The sequence below is a fragment of the Herpailurus yagouaroundi genome, unplaced genomic scaffold (assembly GCF_014898765.1).
Source record: "Herpailurus yagouaroundi ecotype Mexico unplaced genomic scaffold, PumYag 160, whole genome shotgun sequence".
In the NCBI taxonomy this organism is placed as follows: domain Eukaryota; kingdom Metazoa; phylum Chordata; class Mammalia; order Carnivora; family Felidae; genus Herpailurus; species Herpailurus yagouaroundi.
The window spans coordinates 20977539-20997999 of NW_024412401.1; the positions used below are offsets into that span (position 1 = coordinate 20977539).

A 20461-nucleotide genomic window follows, 5' to 3' on the forward strand; every position below is an offset into this window, starting at 1 on the left:
GGGGCCAGTCTTCCAGGTGGCAGACACCTCTTCCTGTTGAAGGAGGGAGAGGTTCCTGGCAATGGGAAGGGTGCTATGATTTACTAGGTGGAGGACTAGTGAGGATACCAAATATTTGGGGATTCCTGACTGCTTCCTGGAGACTGGAGTGTTGGAGGGACTCAGGGGAGTTAAGAGAGGGGACCCTAAGAACAGCGGGATACGCAAGTGGGGAGAGGAGAAGTTCTGGGCTCTTGGCAATGTGCAAGATGGAGAGACAGTGGCGGGGTGGGTCAGGGGCTTGGGGGAGACAGGGCTGGGCCCATAAAGTGAGAGGACGACCAGGAACCTCACCGGCCTGAGAGCCCCTGGCGCGGAGCCCCCGAGTTGTCACTGGGTGGGTTTGAGACCCGGGATGTCCCTGGGCGCCAGGGTAGGGGGTGGGGGGAGACAGCAGGCGCCAGAGGGTGGGGCCTGAGGGGCCCGAGCCGGGGAGGGGGGGGCGGGCCGGCGCCCCGGCGGGGGGCGGGCGCGGGGGCGGGGGCGGGCGGCCTGCCCGGGGAGTCACACTCGGCCGCCGCCGCCGGCGCAGCGAGCAGAGACGGGCCGGGCCGCGGCGACCTGACCTGGACAAGCGGCGCGCCCGGGGGCCCAGGCGGGGGGCGGGAGGAAGCGCCCGGCAGCGCCGGCCGCCCGGGCCCAGGAGGAGCGGAGCAGAGAGGAGCTGGGACACGGGCGGGGCCGCCGCAGCTCCGGATGGGACCAGCGCCCTGGGCCCGTTAGTCCAAGCAGGAGCTTCAGGAGAAGCCTTCACTGGGAGATTTACCCCTGCCTTTCCCTCTGCTCCAGCCCAGGCCTCGCTTCGCTCCCCGCCCGCCCATGGTCCCGGTCCTTCCGCGGCGCGGGCCCCCTCCCACCTTACCCCCTTGGTCCTCCTTTTCGCAGCTCTCAGCCCTCCTAGCCCCTTCAGCTGTGAGGTCCCCTCAGGCCTTTCCTTTGTACCAGCCTCCCCCCCACCCCCACCCCATCCCAGTCTCGGATCCCCTTTTCCTTCTCAGCTAAAGCTCAAGATTCATCAGGCTCCTTCGCCTCTCACTGTCCCCATCCCAGTCACAGGCCCCCTTGGTCCCTACCTTCTCCTGCCACCCTACTCAGCCCTCAGTCCTTGCCCGAGACCGGTGGACCCACTCCTTACCCAACCCCCGGGGCTTCCTCCCATCTCCTCTTCACCCGTCCCCACCACTTTCTGTGTCGCAGCCTGCCTAGCTTCTCCTCACTTCTCTCCCTGGCCATCTTCCCCAGGTTCCAGGCTGGGTGGTGCTTGTGCCTCCTCTGTAGGCCAGAGTGGCACCGGGTTCTGGGGGTGGTGGGGCCGCTGCTTTCTCCCTATGGCACTGCCATCACTCCTGCTGTTGGTGGCAGCCCTGGCAGGTGGGGTGCGTCCTCCGGGGGCGCGGAACCTGACTCTGGCGGTGGTGCTGCCAGAACACAACCTGAGCTATGCCTGGGCCTGGCCACGGGTGGGTCCTGCTGTGGCACTAGCTGTGGAGGCGCTGGGCCGGGCACTGCCTGTGGACCTGAGGTTTGTCAGCTCGGAACTAGATGGCGCCTGCTCTGAGTACCTGGCACCGCTGCGCGCTGTGGACCTCAAGCTGTACCACGACCCCGATCTTCTGTTGGGTCCCGGTTGCGTGTACCCCGCTGCCTCTGTGGCCCGCTTTGCCTCACATTGGCGCCTTCCCCTGCTGACTGCGGGTGCTGTGGCCTCTGGTTTTGCAGCTAAGAATGAGCATTATCGTACTCTGGTGCGCACTGGCCCCTCTGCTCCCAAGCTGGGTGAGTTTGTAGTGACATTACACGGGCACTTCAATTGGACTGCCCGTGCTGCCTTGCTGTATCTGGATGCTCGCACAGATGACCGGCCTCACTACTTCACCATCGAGGGCGTCTTTGAGGCCCTGCAGGGCAGCAACCTCAGTGTGCAGCACCAGGTGTATGCCCGTGAGCCAGGGGGCCCTGAGCAGGCCACCCACTTCATCCGGGCCAACGGGCGCAGTGAGTGTGGCCCAGGCTATCTTAGGGTCAGGGGAGGAGGGTCGCTGTATCCCTGCAGCTCAGCACTGGGAAACTGTGGATGGAGGTGGGCACTGAGATGTATGTGGTGGTTGGGGTCAAGAAGCACATGTGGAGAGAGCACCTGTGAGAAGGCTAAGCCGTTGTATTAGGGGAGCTTGTGGACAGCATAGGCAGATATAAACAAGGAATAAGATAGCATGAGAGGTGGCGCCTGTGTCAGAGAAGAAGGTGGGATTGGGGGGAAACTGACTTTCGGGAGCAATACAAGTGCCCTAGAGTACTGGATGTGGTTGATGGCCACTCCAGAATGAGTGTCATCTGTGAGCAGAGACTTCTCAGACGGGGCACCAAGACAGGGCAGAAAAATAGTAAGGACTCCATAAATGGGCTTTTGGATTCAGCGCATTTGTTGGGGAAAGACAGAGTAAAACTGCCACTGACAGTAATTTTGAGCAGTCAGTGCCTTTGAGCCTAGGGAGAGGCAGGGCCGAATGGGGCAGTGAGGAGGGCTGGGTGGGGCGCAGCAGTCAGAGCTCTGGGAAGAGGAGGGGCTTAAAGGCTGATAGCTCCCTTCCTCTGGGGTCTGGAGTCAGACTCTGACCTCTGCCAGATGGTCCATAAAGCCCCAAGGTACTTATGACATAGACTCCAAGGGGGAGGGATGGGGAGCATATGTTGGGTGGTTGATAGGTTAGGGCACTTTCTTCCTTGCTGAAGATGGAAATGCAGATGGTTCAGAGAGGGGGCTGCCTGGGGACTGGGGACTTTCTCAGAATGCTCCTCTGTTTTATACTCGTTCCCAGTTGTGTATATCTGTGGCCCTCTGGAGATGCTGCATGAGATCCTGCTCCAGGCCCAGAGGGAGAACCTGACCAATGGGGATTATGTCTTCTTTTACCTGGACGTCTTTGGGGAGAGTCTTCGTGCAGGCCCCACACGCTCTACAGGCCGGCCCTGGCAGGACAATCGCACCCGGGAACAGGCCCAGGCCCTCAGAGAGGCCTTTCAGGTATCATTTGCGCCAAAAGTGGAGGAGGGGGAAAGGAAACTTCTTTGGAGATTCTCTGTCATAAGACCCACAGAAACCCCAGAAACAGGGCAGGAATTATGAGCTACAAGAGTGAAATTAACAGAGGCTTTTTGGGTCTCCTATCATTCTTCCTTACTTCCCCACTTTTGTGACTCTTTTCTCATTACTAAGGCTACCTCCCAAGATCCTGGAACATTCTCTTAAGTCCCACTAGTAGACTTTACTGTGAGGGGGAAAAGTGCAGGAAAAGACCTGGTCCTGGGCCCTGGGAGGACTTCCATCCTTTCTGGATAGGCGACGTATGATTGAGGTACACTTAGATACAAATACGAGAAAGAATATGATTATGTGTCCTGGAACAGACACTAAGAACTTGGGGTTCAGATGAGGGAGAGTCAATGTGAGCTGGGTTTAGGGAAGCTTTTTTATAAAGATGAGAATCTTTTGTGACTTGAAAGATAAATGCCATAGTCCTAGTCTCAGCAGGAGAGAGGATCTAGGCAGTCTGAGCAAAGAGATAAAAGATAGAAATGGGCATGTTTGGGAAACCAAGAAGATACTGACCTGACAAGAAAGAAGGGTTGGCTTGAAGCAGATGTAGGAAATAATGTTGCAAAGATATAATCAGATTAAGGAGAGCTCCGAAGCTAAAATTAAGGCGCTTGGACTTGGATGTGGGGTCCTTGATATTTTTTTGTGAAGAGAAATATAAAGACAGAATTCTGGTTGGATAAGAAGAGAAGGAGGTTAGAGGCAGTGAGACCACCTGTATTCGGGTCAAATGGAGTGAGGTGATATAGGCTTCAAGGACAGTGGCAGTAGTAGGAATGGAAAGAAATGAATTTAGGAAACAACTTGCAGGGGAAATTGACATGACTGTTCATTTCACTCCTCTGCTCAAAACTTTCAATGACTAAATTCCTACAGAATAAAGTCCTGACTCCTTATCATGACATTTCAGACCTTCTACAGTCTGTGTTCAGCCCAGGTTTTCAGTCTTGCCTCCTAGTGCCCCTCATGCCCAGTACTCCAGCCAACCAGACCTCTCTCAGTTCCCCAACCCCTGGGCCTCCCTGCCCCCTTGCCGTTGTGCTCTTTGCTCTATTTTTCTGGAATGTTCTTTCTTCCCTCATGCTAAATCTCTGCCCCTGCAAATCACACCCATGAATTGTTGCCTGACTCTTCCACCAATTTTTTCACTATCTCTCCTTTTTCTGAAAAAGGATTTTAAGTGGCATGTAGGGTAACTTTAAAGTCTTTTCAACCCTGGGATTCTCTGAATCTAAAATTCAGTAGATCTTTACAAGGGCTGGACTTGGGTGGTCATCTTCTCTAATGAGTAAAATTTTGTGTGACTGTAATTATATATTTAGTGGTATCTGTGAATGACATGTCTGGTATGAGTCTGTGACTGTCACACTTGAACCTGGGCAGTGGCAGGACAGGTTTTGTTTATGCTGTCACTTTTGCCTAAAACAACCTTCTCACCTTTGTCTGTCTGGATAATGTGTGTGTATTCTTTAAGGCTCAGATCAGTTATTTTTCCTTTGAGGAAACAATCCTTGAATCCCCAGGTTGGACTGAATTTCCTATTCTTGTGCTTAACTCCATCTCCTATAGAGCTTAACCACATTATCAGTCAATGTTTGAGTCATTTGAATATTGGCTTATTCTATTAGTGTCTGTTGAGCACCTATTATGTCCCAATCACTGTGCGAGGTACTGGTATGCAGTGGAGAACATAACAGATGTAGCCCCTGCCTGGAGCTTACATTTAGTAGGAGAGACAGACATTAAATAAGCAAATAAATACAAACATAGGACAACTTGCGGTGCGTGTTACTAAAAACCCCGTAAAAAATAAACCAGGAAAAAAAAAAGCGCTTCTCATGAGAAGGGAATGGCAAGGGAATTGTACTCTAGCTAGTGTGGTCAAGGAAGATCTCTGTGGCTCTCCTGGGTGGGAGGACTCCATAGCTTTATGGGCTGTATTCTTTTTTGTGGAAGGAATATCTCTCTTTCTTGTCTGAGAATTCCTACCAGTCAAGGGGCCCTAGCACTTAGCTTAGGGGGAAATGAGATCTAGTCAGCTAACAATTAGGTAAATTAATTCTCAGTTCTCCCACTTACTGCAGGCATTATTCAGAAAAACAAAGAGGGATTTTGCTATGACACAAAAGAAGGGGAAACAGGCAGTCAAGAATATGCTGAGGGGGAAATCAAGGCTTTGGGGTGGGATGAGGGTAAGGGAGTAATGAAGTGTTTTCTAGAAAAAACTACTCATGTTGTTCCAGTGCTGAAGCAGGGCAAGGGGTGAGGGAAGTGGGCAGTCAGCTCCAGTCAAGGATGAAAGAGCAGAGAGCCCTTAACCAGAGATACCTGGTCTACTGGGGGAGAGGCTCAGAAATTAAGTATATTGATATGATTTTTCTCGCCCATTGAGCTATAGCTACTGGCGGGCAAGGATCATGCTCATCTTTGTATTCCATATGCCTAGCACATACTTGTTGAAGTGAATTACTGGGTGTGTTGGGGAGAAGCGGGGACACGACTAAGAATTCGTCTGCAGAGGAGTAGAGCCGGCAGGTACTATAAACCAAGATGATCAGCCAGGACAGAGAATACGTAGACACAATGGAGCTAAATAAGCAAATGACCAGGCTCTATGGTCCCAGGCTGTGCATTTGAGGACTACAGGGTCAAACCTAGACAGAAGTCTCAACCTAGGTGACCAGCATGAGATTGCATTACAGAGGGGACACCAGCAGCTCGAATGGAAGTCAGGGCTGGACCGAGGGCCGCGTAAGACAGAATCTCTTCTGGAGACAATTTTTTGTCTGTTTAAGCCACTGCTGACAGCGCCTCCTGATGTGGCCGAGGGGGCCTCAAACGTAGGCCTCAAGGCACACGCCAGTGCCTAGGTGTACATCTGGCTTCACTCACAGCTAAACTTGTTTTTGGCAGCCTTTGCTTGTTTTTTTTTTCTCACCTGGAGTCCGCTGAAAAAAGGGACACCATTATCTACCTCCCTTTACCTGCTTCTCTCTAGCCCCTGAGCAAGCATAGAAATTCTTTGGACATTCTTCTTCTTTCTTGCTCTTTTTTTTAGTAGCTAGTAACCACAGCAAAACAGTCTAGCATAGCAGTTTTCAAAATGTGGTCTTGGAACCCTGGGGGTCACTGAAATCCTCTTAGAAGGACCATGAGGTCAAAACTATTTAAGAAATAATACTAAGATGTTTATTTGCGTCCTCACTCTTACTCCTCCACGATTGCACAGTGGAGTTTTCCAGAGGCTACATGACACGTGCTGCTGTTATCACTCTGACAGCTGTCGAAGGGGTAGTTGAATATTCTTGTGTTTTAAAAGTTTGTCAGTTTTAATTTCTAAAACATAAATATTGACAGATGTAATCCAAACAATCAGAAGCTCTTTGTGGTCCTCAGTAATTTTTAGTGGTATAAAGAGGTCATGAGATCAGAAAGTTTGAGAACTGCTAGTCTAGCAAACAGATAAACCTAGAGAATTATGATGTGTTTAAAAAGTGTTAAAAACCTATTATCAGCCTTTGTATTGAAATATAATTTGTGTTAAGCATGATATTTTGGGGCTCTTTTCCTGATTTTTTTTTACATCGTTTGTCAACAATATCCTACCCTTCTATTTTTCTTTTATTCTTGAAACAGGTGTTACTGAACAAACCCTCCCAACTCCACCTCAGCCCCCTTCTTTTAAATTTTGCCCGAGGGTGGGAGAGTATTACAAGTATGTGATCAAGGATCCAAATGCCCCAGTAAGAATAATTACATTATGAAGCAAACTCTAGTCTAATGTAATGAATACATATTAGAAACTGAATTTATTTTTTCCTACCTAGAATGAATTTATATGTAATAAATCATATGTGATTTATCTAGTATCTCTATGTCCACATGTACTTTCAATGATAGGAATTAACAGAACTGGCAGAAGTCTGTAGATGTTATGTTCACAAAGTCACATTTCATAAAATACATTGATCTGAAGTCTTTCCCTGAGGTTGCGATGCCAATTTCCCATCTAAGACAAAGGCCAGTCTCAGTGATTGGGTAGGCCTGAGGTGTAGGCAGAGGCCAGTGTGTCCATCAGCTAAGGAAGGGAGAATGTGTAAGGTCGGTGGGAGTCACCTGGGCACCCCAGTGAGAGACAGAGATGTGCTAACTTAAGGCCAGTGAGATGTGGGTGTGGCTGAGATCACATATGTCATTTGCTCGTCTGTGAAATGTGTGTGGGCATATGACTACATGTTTTCTCTGTGACACATGTCTACTACTTAGTGACATATAGGACCATGCCACTATGCAGGACAGTGTTGCTGATGGTAGGTGTTCCACACGTTAAATGAATGGGTCCACAACTTTTCACAGATGGAATCATTGTCTCCAAGTATTTCCCCCAGTTGTCATAGAACCTGAAATCTCTTTTATTTACTAGAATGGAGGCACCGTTCCAAGTGGCCCAAATGAAAATATAAACACTTTTTTTTTTTGAAAATATAAACATTTAACTGATAACATTAACAGTGATTAAGACCTCAGAGAGGAGCTGTTTTATCAGTGTTGTCCTTGATAGTGAATAGGAAGGGACAGAGCAAACAGCTGTGAGTGCTGTGGCAGCCTGGCAGGGAGGCTTGGCTGGTGGAGACGCTTGGGGATGGAGTTGATTTCATCTATTTCCTAGTTGCCACCTTCCCAGAACCATGCACCTTTCATGGAGGAGTGCCACTCACTTCTTCCCAGATGTATTGAACATATTCCATACATATATCACACACACAGGGGCACACACAACACAGAGTTTAGTATCCTCTCAGCCTTCAGACTCACCCGTGTATATTTCATATCATGTGTATTTCACCAAGTTTCCCTATCCTGCTTCCTCTCTTCCCCAATGCCTATCTTGAATCCTTTTCACTCTCCCCCATGTGCTGTTGGTACAGACAGTATTGGTGATCACATACCGAGAACCCCCAAATCCTGAGTATCAGGAATTCCAGAATCGTCTGCTGATAAGAGCCCGGGAAGATTTTGGTGTGGAGCTAGCCCCCTCCCTGGTAAGTAGATCTCTCTTTCCTGAGAGTCAGGCCAGGCTTTGAGGAAAGGCTCTTCTCCCTAACTCAGCATTAAGCCTTGGCCGTGGAGCCAGCCATACATGGGAACTGTCTGCTTTTATACAGGATTTTTCTTTCTGCCCTTTTGTCAAGTGAGGTAGGGCTGGCACTTTAGGAATGAGAGGAAGGAAGGAAGCAAACCAGAAGAGAGAAGAGGTAGAGGGAGACCCCAGAGATGGGAAAGGGGGCTGGGGAGGGGCCTGGCAGTTCATTTGGAGAGCACTGCTGAAGTTACCACCCCTAGATGAACCTCATTGCTGGCTGCTTCTATGATGGGATCCTGCTATATGCTGAAGTCCTGAACGAGACAATACAGGAAGGAGGCACCCGTGAAGATGGACTTCGAATAGTGGAGAAGATGCAGGGCCGAAGATACCACGGTAATGAAGAAGGCCAGGAGGAGACCAGAGGGCTGCTCTCAGGCCTGGGAGTGGAGTAGGCAGAAGAAAATACAAGATACGAGGGGCAGGAGGAAGTTAGTGGGGAGGTCAGAGAACGTGGTAGAGGTGGGCGTGTATTAAGAACAGGGGCAGGGAGGGACTCTAAGGAATTAGAGGAATCAGGGCATAGGAGAGGGGCATGGAGTAGATCTCAAAGTAAGGGCTACTCTTTTCTATCTTAGGTGTAACTGGACTGGTTGTTATGGACAAGAACAATGACCGAGAGACTGATTTTGTCCTGTGGGCCATGGGAGATCTGGATTCTGGGGACTTCCAGGTGATGGGGGAAGAAGCAGGGAGGAGAATGTGGGCCCTGAATATCCAGCTTTCAGAGGTTCAGTGGGGCAGAACCAAAGGTAGTGGAGGCAGGGACTTACTTTCTCTGCTGGAGCTGCATGCTGGGTAGGTGGGAACTTGGGAGAGAAAAGCAGCCAAATAGCTGGGGTCTGGGAGAAAGGCTGGTGGGAGCAGGCCTGTGGGCCCAGTTTTCTCCTTCCTCACAGCCTGCAGCTCACTACTCAGGAGCCGAGAAGCAGATTTGGTGGACAGGACGGCCTATCCCTTGGGTGAAGGGGGCCCCCCCCTTGGACAATCCCCCCTGTGCCTTTGACTTGGACGACCCATCCTGTGATAAAAGTGGGTGTGTGCAGGGGTTGGGAGTAATTCTTCCTCCCCTCCCTCCCATTCTTTCACCTCCCCTCCCTAACTCCCCACCCTTAGCTCTGTTTTCCTTGACTTGTATACTGTATACCCCTTCCTCACTTCTTTCCCTCCAGAAATCTGTCTGCTTCTCACACCCTGAGCACCACCCCCGCCCCGTCCTCAGCTCCACATAGTCTTTCTCAGGGTCCCCTCTCTCCTTCAGCTCCGCTTTCAACTCTGGCGATTGTGGCACTGGGCACAGGAATCACCTTCATCATGTTTGGTGTCTCCAGCTTCCTCATTTTCCGGTGAGTTCTGGCCTTCCCACCGACCTGCTCCCTCCCTCCCACTGCCCAGGCTTTCTGGGGGTTAGTGGGTATCTTTCGTTTGATGGCTACCTCTTAGGCCTACCTCTCTAGCCTTTCTCGTTAAGCTGTCTTTTAGCCTAGGTGTTGTTTTCCCACTTTTGGTTCTAGACTGGGTGTCCTAACTAGGGATTTTGAGTGGGGTTTTATAAGGGCAAAGGTGAATTTTCCGTGAATGCTACCATTTTAAGAAAGAACTTTTACCTTCAGCCTCTGTGTTTTCAAGTGAGCATAGGGCATGTATCCCCTATGTAGAGAATGCATCCTTCTGTCTCAGTCCTGCAGCGAGTCCCGCCTCAGGTATAAAAGTTGTAGCATCGGGAGCTTCGGGGAAGCCGCTGAAACCCCACTGTTGGCTTACGGGGTGGCAGGATTGGGCTTGCCAGTCAACTGAGATGTGCAGTCCTTACAGAAAGCTGATGCTGGAGAAGGAGCTGGCTAGCATGTTGTGGCGCATTCGCTGGGAAGAACTGCAATTTGGCAATTCAGAACGATATCATAAAGGTGCAGGCAGTCGCCTCACACTGTCGCTGGTGAGCCCTTGTCTCAGCTGTCCCTCTGCTTCCCTCTGAGTTCCTGTCCTTTCGTACCCTGGACCTTTCCCAGCACATTGGCCTGTAATGATAGCCCCTGCACTGCCACCATCATCTAATGTTCCTTTCATCCTTCCGCCTCCATGTTGCCCTTGGCCCCAGCGGGGATCCAGTTACGGCTCGCTCATGACAGCCCATGGGAAATACCAGATCTTTGCCAACACCGGTCACTTCAAGGTGAACAGTCATCCGCTTGTTCTGGTCCCCACCATTTCATCCTGTCTCATCCCCATCTATCACCTCTTCCCACAAATCTCTGCCCCTCATAACCTTCCTTCCTGTGTCCAGCTGAGCTCCTGGATGTCCACAGTTCTCCAGTATTTCCCGGCACCCAGGAACTAATTTCCCTTTTCCTCTTTCACTCCCACCATCAGGGAAATGTTGTTGCCATCAAACACGTGAATAAGAAGCGCATTGAGCTGACCCGGCAGGTTCTGTTTGAACTCAAACATGTATGTAATGGTGTGTGGGTTCGGGGTTCAGGGTAAAAAGGGATGGAGAAGAGGAAAGGGGGAAGAAGAGAGGGGAATAGTAAAATTGGCTAGGAGGTCAAGGGGTTTATTTATAAGTGATTTTAAGTTGCAGGTACAATTAAGAGAAAGGCTCTCTCATGCAGTGGCAGATTTCTGTATCTCTTTGAATTCTCTCCCCCACCCCCTCACCTTTTGTTGTTATTGTTGTTAGATGAGAGATGTTCAGTTCAACCATCTCACTCGCTTCATTGGTGCCTGCATTGACCCTCCCAACATTTGCATTGTCACCGAGTATTGTCCTCGTGGGAGTTTACAGGTAAGGGAAAGGTGGAGATTCTAGGGGCAGGGGAGAAAGGCCTGTGATAGCTAGTGCTACTAGGATAGTCACATAATCTGTTCCATGTCACTACCAGGATATTCTGGAAAATGACAGCATCAACTTGGACTGGATGTTTCGTTATTCGCTCATTAATGACCTTGTTAAGGTGAGTCTTCCCCACTCTTTCTTAAGAGTTCATCTGCTTTAAAATGCCTTTGTTTCTTGATCTTTGCTTTCAGCTTCTCCTTCCTAGTCCTCTAAAAGTCCCATTTTCTCCAGTTCCCCTTATTCCTCTGGTTGGACAATAATGGGTAAATAAAGGGTCTGGAGTTTTTAATTGGGGGAGATGTATTGGCCACAATGAGTCCTGTACTTGTAAAGAAGTTTTGTGTTCCTGCCCTAAATATCTCATCTCTTGCCATCATCTCTTTTTTTGTTTTGTTTTTAAACCTCCACGAGCTTATATTAAGATTTCTTAGCAGGAAAAAAATGAATGAGGTTATCAAACATAGAATCATGTATTCTCTGACCAATATTTGGCATATCTGCTCTTTTGTTCAGAAAAACTGAAATTTTATAAAGAACGTTTACTAGTAAAACTAAGAGAAACCAAGGAAAATTATCCTAAACCTGTAGTATCTTCCCATATATTAGGTTTTAGCTATTTTCAAGTGACCCAGAGGCCCGTGGGTTTAGAGAGGTATGAATTTGAATCTTGCATGGGTCGGACAGGTGTTTAGAGCAAGTGCTGCAGCCAGTGAGTTAGCCCAGTGGGTCACTTGTACTGCACCTGAAGCTGGCTTTGGCTTTTCTGTTTAATTCTCATGAGGTTATTTAGAATTTTTGTGTGTGTGTGAAAGTTTGCCATTAAATGAGATAAAATATTAGGTAAAGTTGATGTGTTGGCTGTGACATTAAATATAAGAAAAATATGACTTTTGAGAGAACAATAATTTGATGGAAAAGTGATTTAGAACAAAGCCAGAAGCTTGATTAATCCTTTCTGTATTCACAAATTTGGTGACTCCCAAAGGTTTTGTTGATATCAAAAGGAATAAAAAGGAGGAGTTCACAGAGACTGGAATTATGAATTGTTTATGTCCAGAGCTAAATATTTAGACACGGTTGTTTTGGTTAGCATATAGAACACTGCATCCTTTTTCTGTTCGACCTGAACTGACGTGGGTGGGCTCCTAGGGTTTCATTTTGGGAAGCATCACTCTGCCTTCTTAGGACCTGCCTAATGGTCCCTCATACACAAAGGTTTTCTCCTGTCTGGCCTCACGGGGCCAGAAGTGTCTGGTTTCTGTGTTGGCTGGGCAGCTGTCTCCGACTTTTGTCCATTTTCCAGGGTTTTACTAATTTACTATTTTCTCCACTTTCTCTCTGGCCCTTACTTTCCTCCTCCATCCTGACTTGCCTGCCTACACATGGTTATATGTTAAAGTTGACAACTGGTTAGTCTTGGTACATCTAGGTACTCTGGATAGCTGAGTCTCTAGCCTTCCTAGGTTTTCCTAGTGGTGGCCGTACATTTGAGGCCATCGTGGGTGTCAGTCACATCAGTCTTAGAGTTCACCCTCCTAGTTCTGTTCACTACTCAGAAGACTGACTGCTCTTTCTAGGGTAAATAACTGATAGCTCCCCTTGTCCTTCCCCTTAAACATTTCTTCTGTCCCTGGTGCCTAGGTGCCAATATACTGTTTATGGTACCAGGAAGGGATAACTGTCCTATTCAGCCTGCTTCTTTGGGTAGAAACTGCAAAGGATGCCTTCCAAAAGTAGCTTATGGTTTTTATGGTCCCAAGATCTTCAGACAGCTAGCTAATGCCCATCTCATAGAGAGGGGGTATCCTAAGCCATATATGATCCAAACCCATGACTTGATCTGTATCCTGCAGGGCATGGCCTTTCTCCATAACAGCATTATTGCATCCCACGGGAGTCTCAAGTCCTCCAACTGTGTGGTGGATAGTCGTTTTGTGCTCAAAATCACAGACTATGGCCTGGCCAGCTTCCGATCAACTGCTGAACCTGATGACAGCCACGCCCTCTATGCCAGTGAGGCCTTCCCCCACAACTCACTTTTATATAGCTCCTCTGGCCTTGATCATTTCCACCTAGGGAGGGTGGGAGAGGGAGATGGGATGACAGGAACATGGGGAGTATTATGGGCTCTTTTTGAGGACCTGGCCAGCCTGTTCCTTCTTTTTAGAGAAGCTGTGGACTGCCCCAGAACTGCTTGGTGGGAACCCGTTGCCAACCACAGGCATGCAGAAGGCTGATGTCTATAGCTTTGGGATCATCTTACAGGAGATAGCACTTCGCAGTGGTCCTTTCTACTTGGAGGGCCTGGACCTCAGCCCCAAAGGTGAGAGGCAATCTACTACCCACAGACTGCTCTACCTGGGGGACCCTGTTCTTCATCCAAACCCTTTATCACCCTCAGAGATTGTCCAGAAGGTCCGAAATGGTCAACGGCCATATTTCCGGCCGAGCATTGACCGGACCCAACTGAATGAAGAGTTGGTTTTGCTGATGGAGCGATGTTGGGCCCAAGAACCAGCTGAGCGGCCAGACTTTGGACAAATTAAGGGGTTCATTCGCCGCTTTAACAAGTGAGAGGGCACTTAGGGGGCAAGGGCTCCCCAGGGATAGAAGCCTCATCAGTCTTGGTGGATGAGGTGTGTGGGGCTGGTGGGGCCAAGAAGGTGGGTTGGGTAGGAAGTCCTGGGAGTCTTGAGAATCTGGGAGCAGGTACCATATTCTGGCCTCCCCCCAGGGAGGGCGGCACGAGCATACTGGACAACCTGCTGTTGCGCATGGAGCAGTATGCCAATAACCTGGAGAAGCTGGTGGAGGAGCGCACACAGGCCTATCTGGAGGAGAAACGCAAGGCTGAGGCTCTGCTCTACCAAATTCTACCCCAGTGAGAATTTGTCACCCTTCCTGAACCTTCCTTTGATATTCTACTCTGTTGAGTTCTGCCTGATCAAGCTCCCAAGAACTCACTTCCCAACTCTTAGAATGCTGCTTTGTTATATCTTGACACAGTGAGCCTTTCTGGCTTTACACAGTGTGTTTTCATTTTGTCTTCAAATGAGCTTTGCTGCCTTCTCTCTGATTCCTATCCCTTCTTCTTAGGACACTGCTCTACCATGCCTTTGCACCGGCAAGTGTATGTAGAACAATCCCAACTTGAGACACTTAGTGCCCATCCCTGGGGTCCCCTTCCAACCCCCACCACTTAAAATGCTTTACTTGAGCTAGTCTGTAATGTCTTCCCAGCCACCTTCCTCCTCTTCTACCAGGCTTAGCTTTCATAATTCCTCTTCTGCTCAACCATATACCCCTTTTCTCTCCCCCTCTCATCCTCTTTCTCTCAGTTTGGCTCATACTGCACCCTTGCTTCCTAGTTCAGTGGCAGAGCAGTTAAAACGGGGAGAGACTGTACAGGCTGAGGCCTTTGACAGTGTTACCATCTACTTCAGTGACATTGTTGGCTTCACAGCTTTGTCAGCAGAGAGCACCCCCATGCAGGTGAGAGCCATGGGTGAGAAGTAGGGGGTGGGATAGGGATCTGGGGAACTTCACTGGGGCATAGGAATCCTTGACAATAGGGGAGATTCCTTTGTTCTGGAGTTCCCATATTTTGTTCTAGCTTATGGGTTAAGAATTCTTAGAAAGTTAGGCACAGGTCTCAGGGGCTCTACTTTCCCATCCTGTTAGGTGGTGACACTTCTTAATGACCTGTATACCTGCTTTGATGCCATAATTGACAACTTTGACGTCTACAAGGTGAGAGCCAGGGCTACCCTCCTACTGAGACCCCTTTAAAACCCAGTCTCCCCAAACCCTACATACCTACCTGCTCCATTGGCAGTTTGCCCTCCTGGGTCTCCAGCACCCTAGTACTGGGTGCCCTTTGTAGACAGACAAGGCTCTGGCACTCTAATTGTACATCCTAGTCTAATTTCTTGTGAATCCTCAAGCTGCCCTAATCGGAACCATCACAGGATCTAGAGCCTATCTGCCACTTTTTGCCTAGGGGTATAAATGTTGTCTATCGTCTTTTCTCTTCCCCCCATTCTCTCTTAGACATGGACGAATCATATGGGATGTAGGTACAGAATGACTTATGGGGCTGAGGAACAAGCTACCTTGTAAAAAAATTTTGTTGAAGTCATGAGTTGGCACGGCGTGGGCTTTATTTACTGTGCCTGGCAGTAAAAATCATCAGGATTTAGGTGTTGACTTTGTGACTGTGTGGCCTTGGACAAGTAACTGTAAAGCTCCTTGAGCCTCAGGTATTTTACCTAGAAGATGGGAATAATAGATTTATTGTGGAAATGTCTAACATTACACCAACAATATATATGTGTTCCTGTCCCTTTATTTGGACTTATTCTACCACGTCTGTTATTATTGTGACAATAAACCCTTTACTCAGATTGACCAATTATTCATACTTTACCCCCATTTGCTTCATTTTTTAAAAATATATCTATCAACCTAATTACTTTTTGAACCATTTGAGAGTAAGTTGCAGGCATAGTGCCCCTTTATCCCTAAACAGTTCAGTGTCTAGTTCCTAAAAACAGGACATTCTTTTGTATAGCTTCAGTACAATTAACACAGCCAAGCGTCTGCTTTCTTACCTTGGATAGTTCAGGCTGTCTGAGGCCTATTTCACTGGGCCTGCCTGACCTCACCGGCCTCTGTGCTCTTCAGGTTAGGCCTGTTTCCTTGCTTCCCACCTCCTGACAGCAGAGCCTATTTGTTCACATCTTGTTGCAGACAGGGTATCCATTCCCTCAGCAAATGCTTACTGAGTGTTCACCAGGTACAGGGGTGGTTGTGGGAGGATTTAAAGATGCCCTGAAACTCTGCCCGCACCCCACCCGATTCTCAGCACCACAGCGCTCATTTTCCAGTCGATGCTCTGGCCTCCCAGGCTGCTGGGATGGCTCATAGTGGTGTCCAGCTTGTCTCTTTCTGCTCTTACCCATTCCCACTGATACACATAGAGGTGACTTTTTAAACCCCATCTCAATCAGGTAGAAACGATTGGAGATGCCTACATGGTGGTGTCTGGTCTCCCAGGCCGAAATGGTCAACGTCATGCCCCGGAAATTGCTCGTATGGCTCTAGCACTACTGGATGCAGTTTCTTCCTTCCGCATCCGCCACCGACCCCATGACCAGCTGAGGCTACGCATAGGGGTCCACACGGGTAAGGCTGACTCTCACTCCGTCCCTCGTATCTGCTTTTCCCAGGCTCTCCCAACCTGTTTCTTCTCACAGGGCCCGTCTGTGCTGGGGTTGTTGGCCTGAAGATGCCCCGCTATTGTCTCTTTGGAGACACGGTGAACACTGCCTCCCGAATGGAGTCTAATGGTCAAGGTAAAACAGCAGCCCTCCACCTCAGCCTCAGCCTCAATTTGTGGTGCCCTTTTCTTCTTTTCAGAGTTCTTCCAAATCTCTCAGTCTGAGAGACCACAGTTCCTGACCGCCCCATTCTTGGACATATTTTGGTTCTAGTGCATGTGCCCCGGGAAGACTGAGAGCCTCCTGAGGGGTGGTGGTTTGGTAAAGCTCTCTCCAGTACTGCCAACTCTTCTATTGTCTTTTCTTTGATTCATTTTTCCACCATCCCGGCACCCCATCCCACCCCAGCCCTGAAGATCCATGTCTCCTCTACCACCAAGGATGCCCTGGATGAGCTAGGATGCTTCCAGCTAGAGCTTCGGGGGGATGTGGAGATGAAGGTGATGGCAGGCCATGGGGGAGGGGTCATGGAAAGGGAGGATGAAAACAATTATGGGGATCATGGGGAAAAGACAGAGATAAAAAGAATAACATAGAAGAATCTGAATTATCTTCACTCCCCCACTTCCAGGGAAAAGGAAAGATGCGAACTTACTGGCTCCTAGGAGAGCGGAAAGGCCCTGCTGGGCTCCTGTAAACCCTACTTCTTCCTAAGTGAGACAATCTCCTGCTGCTGGTACCTGGGTGGGCAGCAGTCACCATCTCTCTACACACCGGAAACGGACACTGTCATGTAAGATGGAAACCAACGTGCACAAAAACCCTACTTTGTAAGGAAGTCGTTGCCCTTTGCAGCTCAGCCTTGTACATATACCTGCCTCCCTCTGGCCTGGTTCCCTTCTTCCCTACCTTCTGTAAATATCTGTATCTAAACCAGAATATTTTGGCCAAATATAAAACAACAAAAAATGTCATGGTGTCAGAGTCTGGGTTAGGGGCAAATCCAAGGAACATGGTTACTCACAGAATCACTGAATTAGCAGTCTCAGGATGAGAGAGAACCCTTTATGTGAAGCCTCTTCACCAAGTAGACAGAATTCACTTCCTTTCCACCTCTCCAGTACAGACAGAAATCGATTCCATAGTCCATATCCCTCTTCCCTCCTCAACCCTTAGATAGTAGTTCCACCCATTCCACCTCCCTGTCCTCCTCCCTGACAGACAAGGGAAGATATTTCTCCCAGTTGGTGGGAATAATTCTCAGGTTCATAGGGCAAAGGCTGCCCCAGAGACAGAGGCACTGGTGTTGAGAAGCTGCAGTTCTTCCGGAATGGCGTGTCCAGAGTCTTGATGCTACTGACACCCTGGAGGAAGGCCAGAATGAGGACAGATCCCGCTCTGCACCAAGCCAGAACAGAACAGCCTCTTCCCCCTCCTTGTTTTCCCCGACACCTGACACCCTCACACACCGGTAGCTGTGGTGCCCTCTGTATCCAGAAGGTTTCAGGTTGCTCCCGACGGTAGTCGTGAGGCTGGAAGGGAAAGATACTGAAAAACTCTTGGTTTGAAGCTCCCTCTCTTAACCTCTGCTGCTCTCCCACAGCCCATTAGAGCCCAGCCGTACAAGCAGGGTGGGATAAGTTCTCACCTTGGTTGGGGCAGGAGGCCCGGCTTGCACCAGCTCCTTTCGGTAGTCATGGTGTGTCACAGACTCGACCTCAAACTGCTTCCTTGTGGCTTCCTGCTCTGCCTGCACCTCTTTACTGTATAGTCCTGGGGGCGTCAAAGCCATTCTTCCCTGATTTTTGTCTTCCCCGCCTCCCCTTTACCCTTTGCCCAGCCTCTCACCAGATCTGGTGGCGCAGGAGCATCTCCAGCATGGCTTCACGCTTTCCTGTAGGAAGGCAGGGAGTGGAGAGAGTGGGAGAGTCTGGTTAACAAGCAGGCCCAAAGAAACAAATGTGAGAAAAGAAGGAAAATCATGGGGTTTTACCCTTGTACCCATTAAACAATCCATAGTCCCACTAGAAATTCCTTCCTCTCTTTTATCTCTGATTGCTCATTCTGGCCCATTCTCTCATGTTTCACACCTCGAGTTGGCTGATAGCAGTTTCGTGGGGGCTGGTATGAGTCTTTCTGAGTGGTGCTGAAGGACATGGGTGACTGTAGCTGCAGGGTCAGCAGTCCCTGGTGTCCATGTCGGAAGAAGAAACTCTCAGAGCCATCCTGCATGCTTGGGACTTGATCCAGGTGGTTGGTGGCTCTCTGTGGGCCCCAAGTTGAGTGACCAGGATGTCCTTTATGGCACCCACCCTCATCATAAACTACTGCCTCCCCCAGGAAATTGGGGACAGTCTTCAGGAAAAGGGAGCAGGTCAAAACCTTAATACCTCCTCCTCCCAGTTGTAGAGAAGGCTGTGGCCCCGTGGCAATGTTTCATTGGGAACCTTACACTTCCCTTCAACCTCAGGGGTCTTCCAATGCCCTCGGGCACCAGGTTCTGAGACTTGCAAAAATTTCCAGGGTTGTTTCCGCGGTTCCCAGTGGCAGTAGTGATTCCAGGAGGCATAATTAGGGACCAGATCTGCTTGGGGGGTTCTGAAACTTGTAAGATTGTAGGGGCTGGGCTCACGGTCATGGCCACAGCCTGGACTAGGCCCAGCGTCAGTAGCAGGACCAGGGCCAGAATCAGGACCAGTGTCTTGACCAGAGCCATGGCAGGAACCAGAACTGGAGCCAAGAATAGGGCCAGGACTAGAGCTAAGGTCTTTTGTAGTACAGGGATCCTGAGCAATATGGGAAACATAGATAGGCTCAATGCCAAGTTTCCCATGGCCAATGCTGTGGGTAAAGCTGGCTCCAGTGCAGGGATCCCCCAGAAGACTGTCAGAGGAGTGGTTCATGAGAAGGTTCGGCTCAGAGTGGCACGCTGGGGTCTTTGCGGATAACACAGTCGCTTTGTCGGTGGAGGAGGCCGCAGCTGCTGTAGTTGCGGCTGCCAGGGCCGTTATAGGATGGCCATCCGAAGAAAATGGTTCTGAAGTGGACCCTAGTCCTTCAGTGCCAGGCTGTACATCTAAAGATCTGAAAGAAAGCGAATGCGACAAAGTTGTCAAAAGCGGTGTAAATCCGCTGACCTTTCTTGTCCCCTTACACCAGCCGCCAAAGCTGCCGCTCTCACCGACATCTCGATCCCTTGGTAGACTGCGCGGTCTCCATCTTCAATCTCCAGCTACCGGGTTGCCATAGAGACGGCAAATAATTCAGGAGACTGCGCAGGACTAGAGTTGGGCGGAAGTGCTGGGTGGGGGTGGAGACAAATTCTCTGCGGGGCGGAAGTCTTAAACCTGGGGAAGTCTAGGAAGTTTGCTTTCCGTTCAGACTCCGTTCCGCCTCAGCCCAGCTCTTAAGGTTCCGCTAGTCTAGGGTTCTGCCTTCTACACTTAAGCATGATTCTTTCTGAGGCTTTCTAAGGTGGTTCTTTGTGTTGGAGACAAGCACAGGGCTTTAGTATCAGACAGTGTACTTGTGTAGGGGCAACAGTAACTTACCTGCAGTTCATTCTAAAAAATGGGGTGGGGCAGGGAGTCTTTTAAAAGTTTAAGGTTTAAAATACATCAAACAACTAAAAAGCAAAATGGTGAGACATGGGGATCAAAGAGTGGCAGCTTTTTTTTTTTTTTTTTTTTTTTTGGTGTGATTACTTCTCCTTCAGTAAAAGACCCTCACGTTAACCATCCTCCTCCCAGACCACCCTAGAACTTCTCTTGGCATCTGAATAAGGGCCAGGATTGAGTGTCTTACCCCTGGGTTTCAGTCTCTCCCTACTCATATAGGCTTATTTCTATTGCTATTTTTCTAGAAGCTTGACCCAGGTGGACCATTTGTCATGAGGACTCACAAATCTATAGGCAAATGCTTCTTTCACTACAGGATGGGCCTCCTTAATGTCTCTCACTCAGACCATAGTCAAGACCATAATCTTTTTTTTTTTTTTTTTAAGATTGTATTTTTAAGTAATCGCCACACCCAACGTGGGGCTCGAACTCAAGCCCAAGATCAAGAGTTGCATGCTCCAACAACTGAGCCAGCCAGGTACCACAGAATCATTATCTTTAATGTTTTCT

At 49.2% G+C, this 20461-nt stretch overlaps 2 protein-coding genes across 8 annotated transcripts; one reads left to right on the forward strand and one right to left on the reverse strand.

Annotated features, from left to right (window-relative positions):
* Positions 1 to 541: 541 nt before the first annotated feature.
* NPR2 (natriuretic peptide receptor 2) lies at positions 542 to 17305 on the forward strand. Of its 4 annotated transcripts, none has more exons than XM_040481641.1 (22): positions 543 to 2034; positions 2859 to 3064; positions 8065 to 8178; positions 8480 to 8615; positions 8858 to 8952; positions 9179 to 9311; positions 9541 to 9625; positions 10086 to 10215; positions 10378 to 10452; positions 10650 to 10727; positions 10960 to 11064; positions 11162 to 11233; positions 12969 to 13128; positions 13283 to 13438; positions 13517 to 13685; positions 13850 to 13996; positions 14484 to 14607; positions 14797 to 14865; positions 16125 to 16299; positions 16371 to 16469; positions 16743 to 16834; positions 16966 to 17305. In XM_040481641.1, exons 1-22 carry the CDS (start codon positions 1368 to 1370, stop codon positions 17029 to 17031), a joined length of 3153 nt encoding a protein of 1050 aa, XP_040337575.1. In that variant the 5' UTR covers positions 543 to 1367; the 3' UTR covers positions 17032 to 17305. The 4 variants fall into 4 exon arrangements, with proteins under 4 accessions (XP_040337577.1, XP_040337575.1, XP_040337576.1 ...); XM_040481642.1 differs by having other exon boundaries at positions 10095 to 10215; XM_040481643.1 differs by lacking the exon at positions 10378 to 10452 and having other exon boundaries at positions 542 to 2034.
* Positions 17306 to 17379: 74 nt separating this feature from the next.
* On the reverse strand, positions 17380 to 19821 carry SPAG8 (sperm associated antigen 8). Of its 4 annotated transcripts, XM_040481646.1 has the most exons (7): positions 19516 to 19800; positions 18725 to 19418; positions 18425 to 18599; positions 18183 to 18228; positions 17983 to 18097; positions 17804 to 17866; positions 17380 to 17698 (listed from the first exon to the last, which is right to left on the reverse strand). In XM_040481646.1, exons 1-7 carry the CDS (start codon positions 19551 to 19553, stop codon positions 17507 to 17509), a joined length of 1323 nt encoding a protein of 440 aa, XP_040337580.1. In that variant the 5' UTR covers positions 19554 to 19800; the 3' UTR covers positions 17380 to 17506. The 4 variants fall into 4 exon arrangements, with proteins under 4 accessions (XP_040337580.1, XP_040337582.1, XP_040337579.1 ...); XM_040481648.1 differs by having other exon boundaries at positions 17380 to 17866; positions 19520 to 19806; XM_040481645.1 differs by having other exon boundaries at positions 17380 to 17866; positions 19516 to 19806.
* Positions 19822 to 20461: the final 640 nt, after the last annotated feature.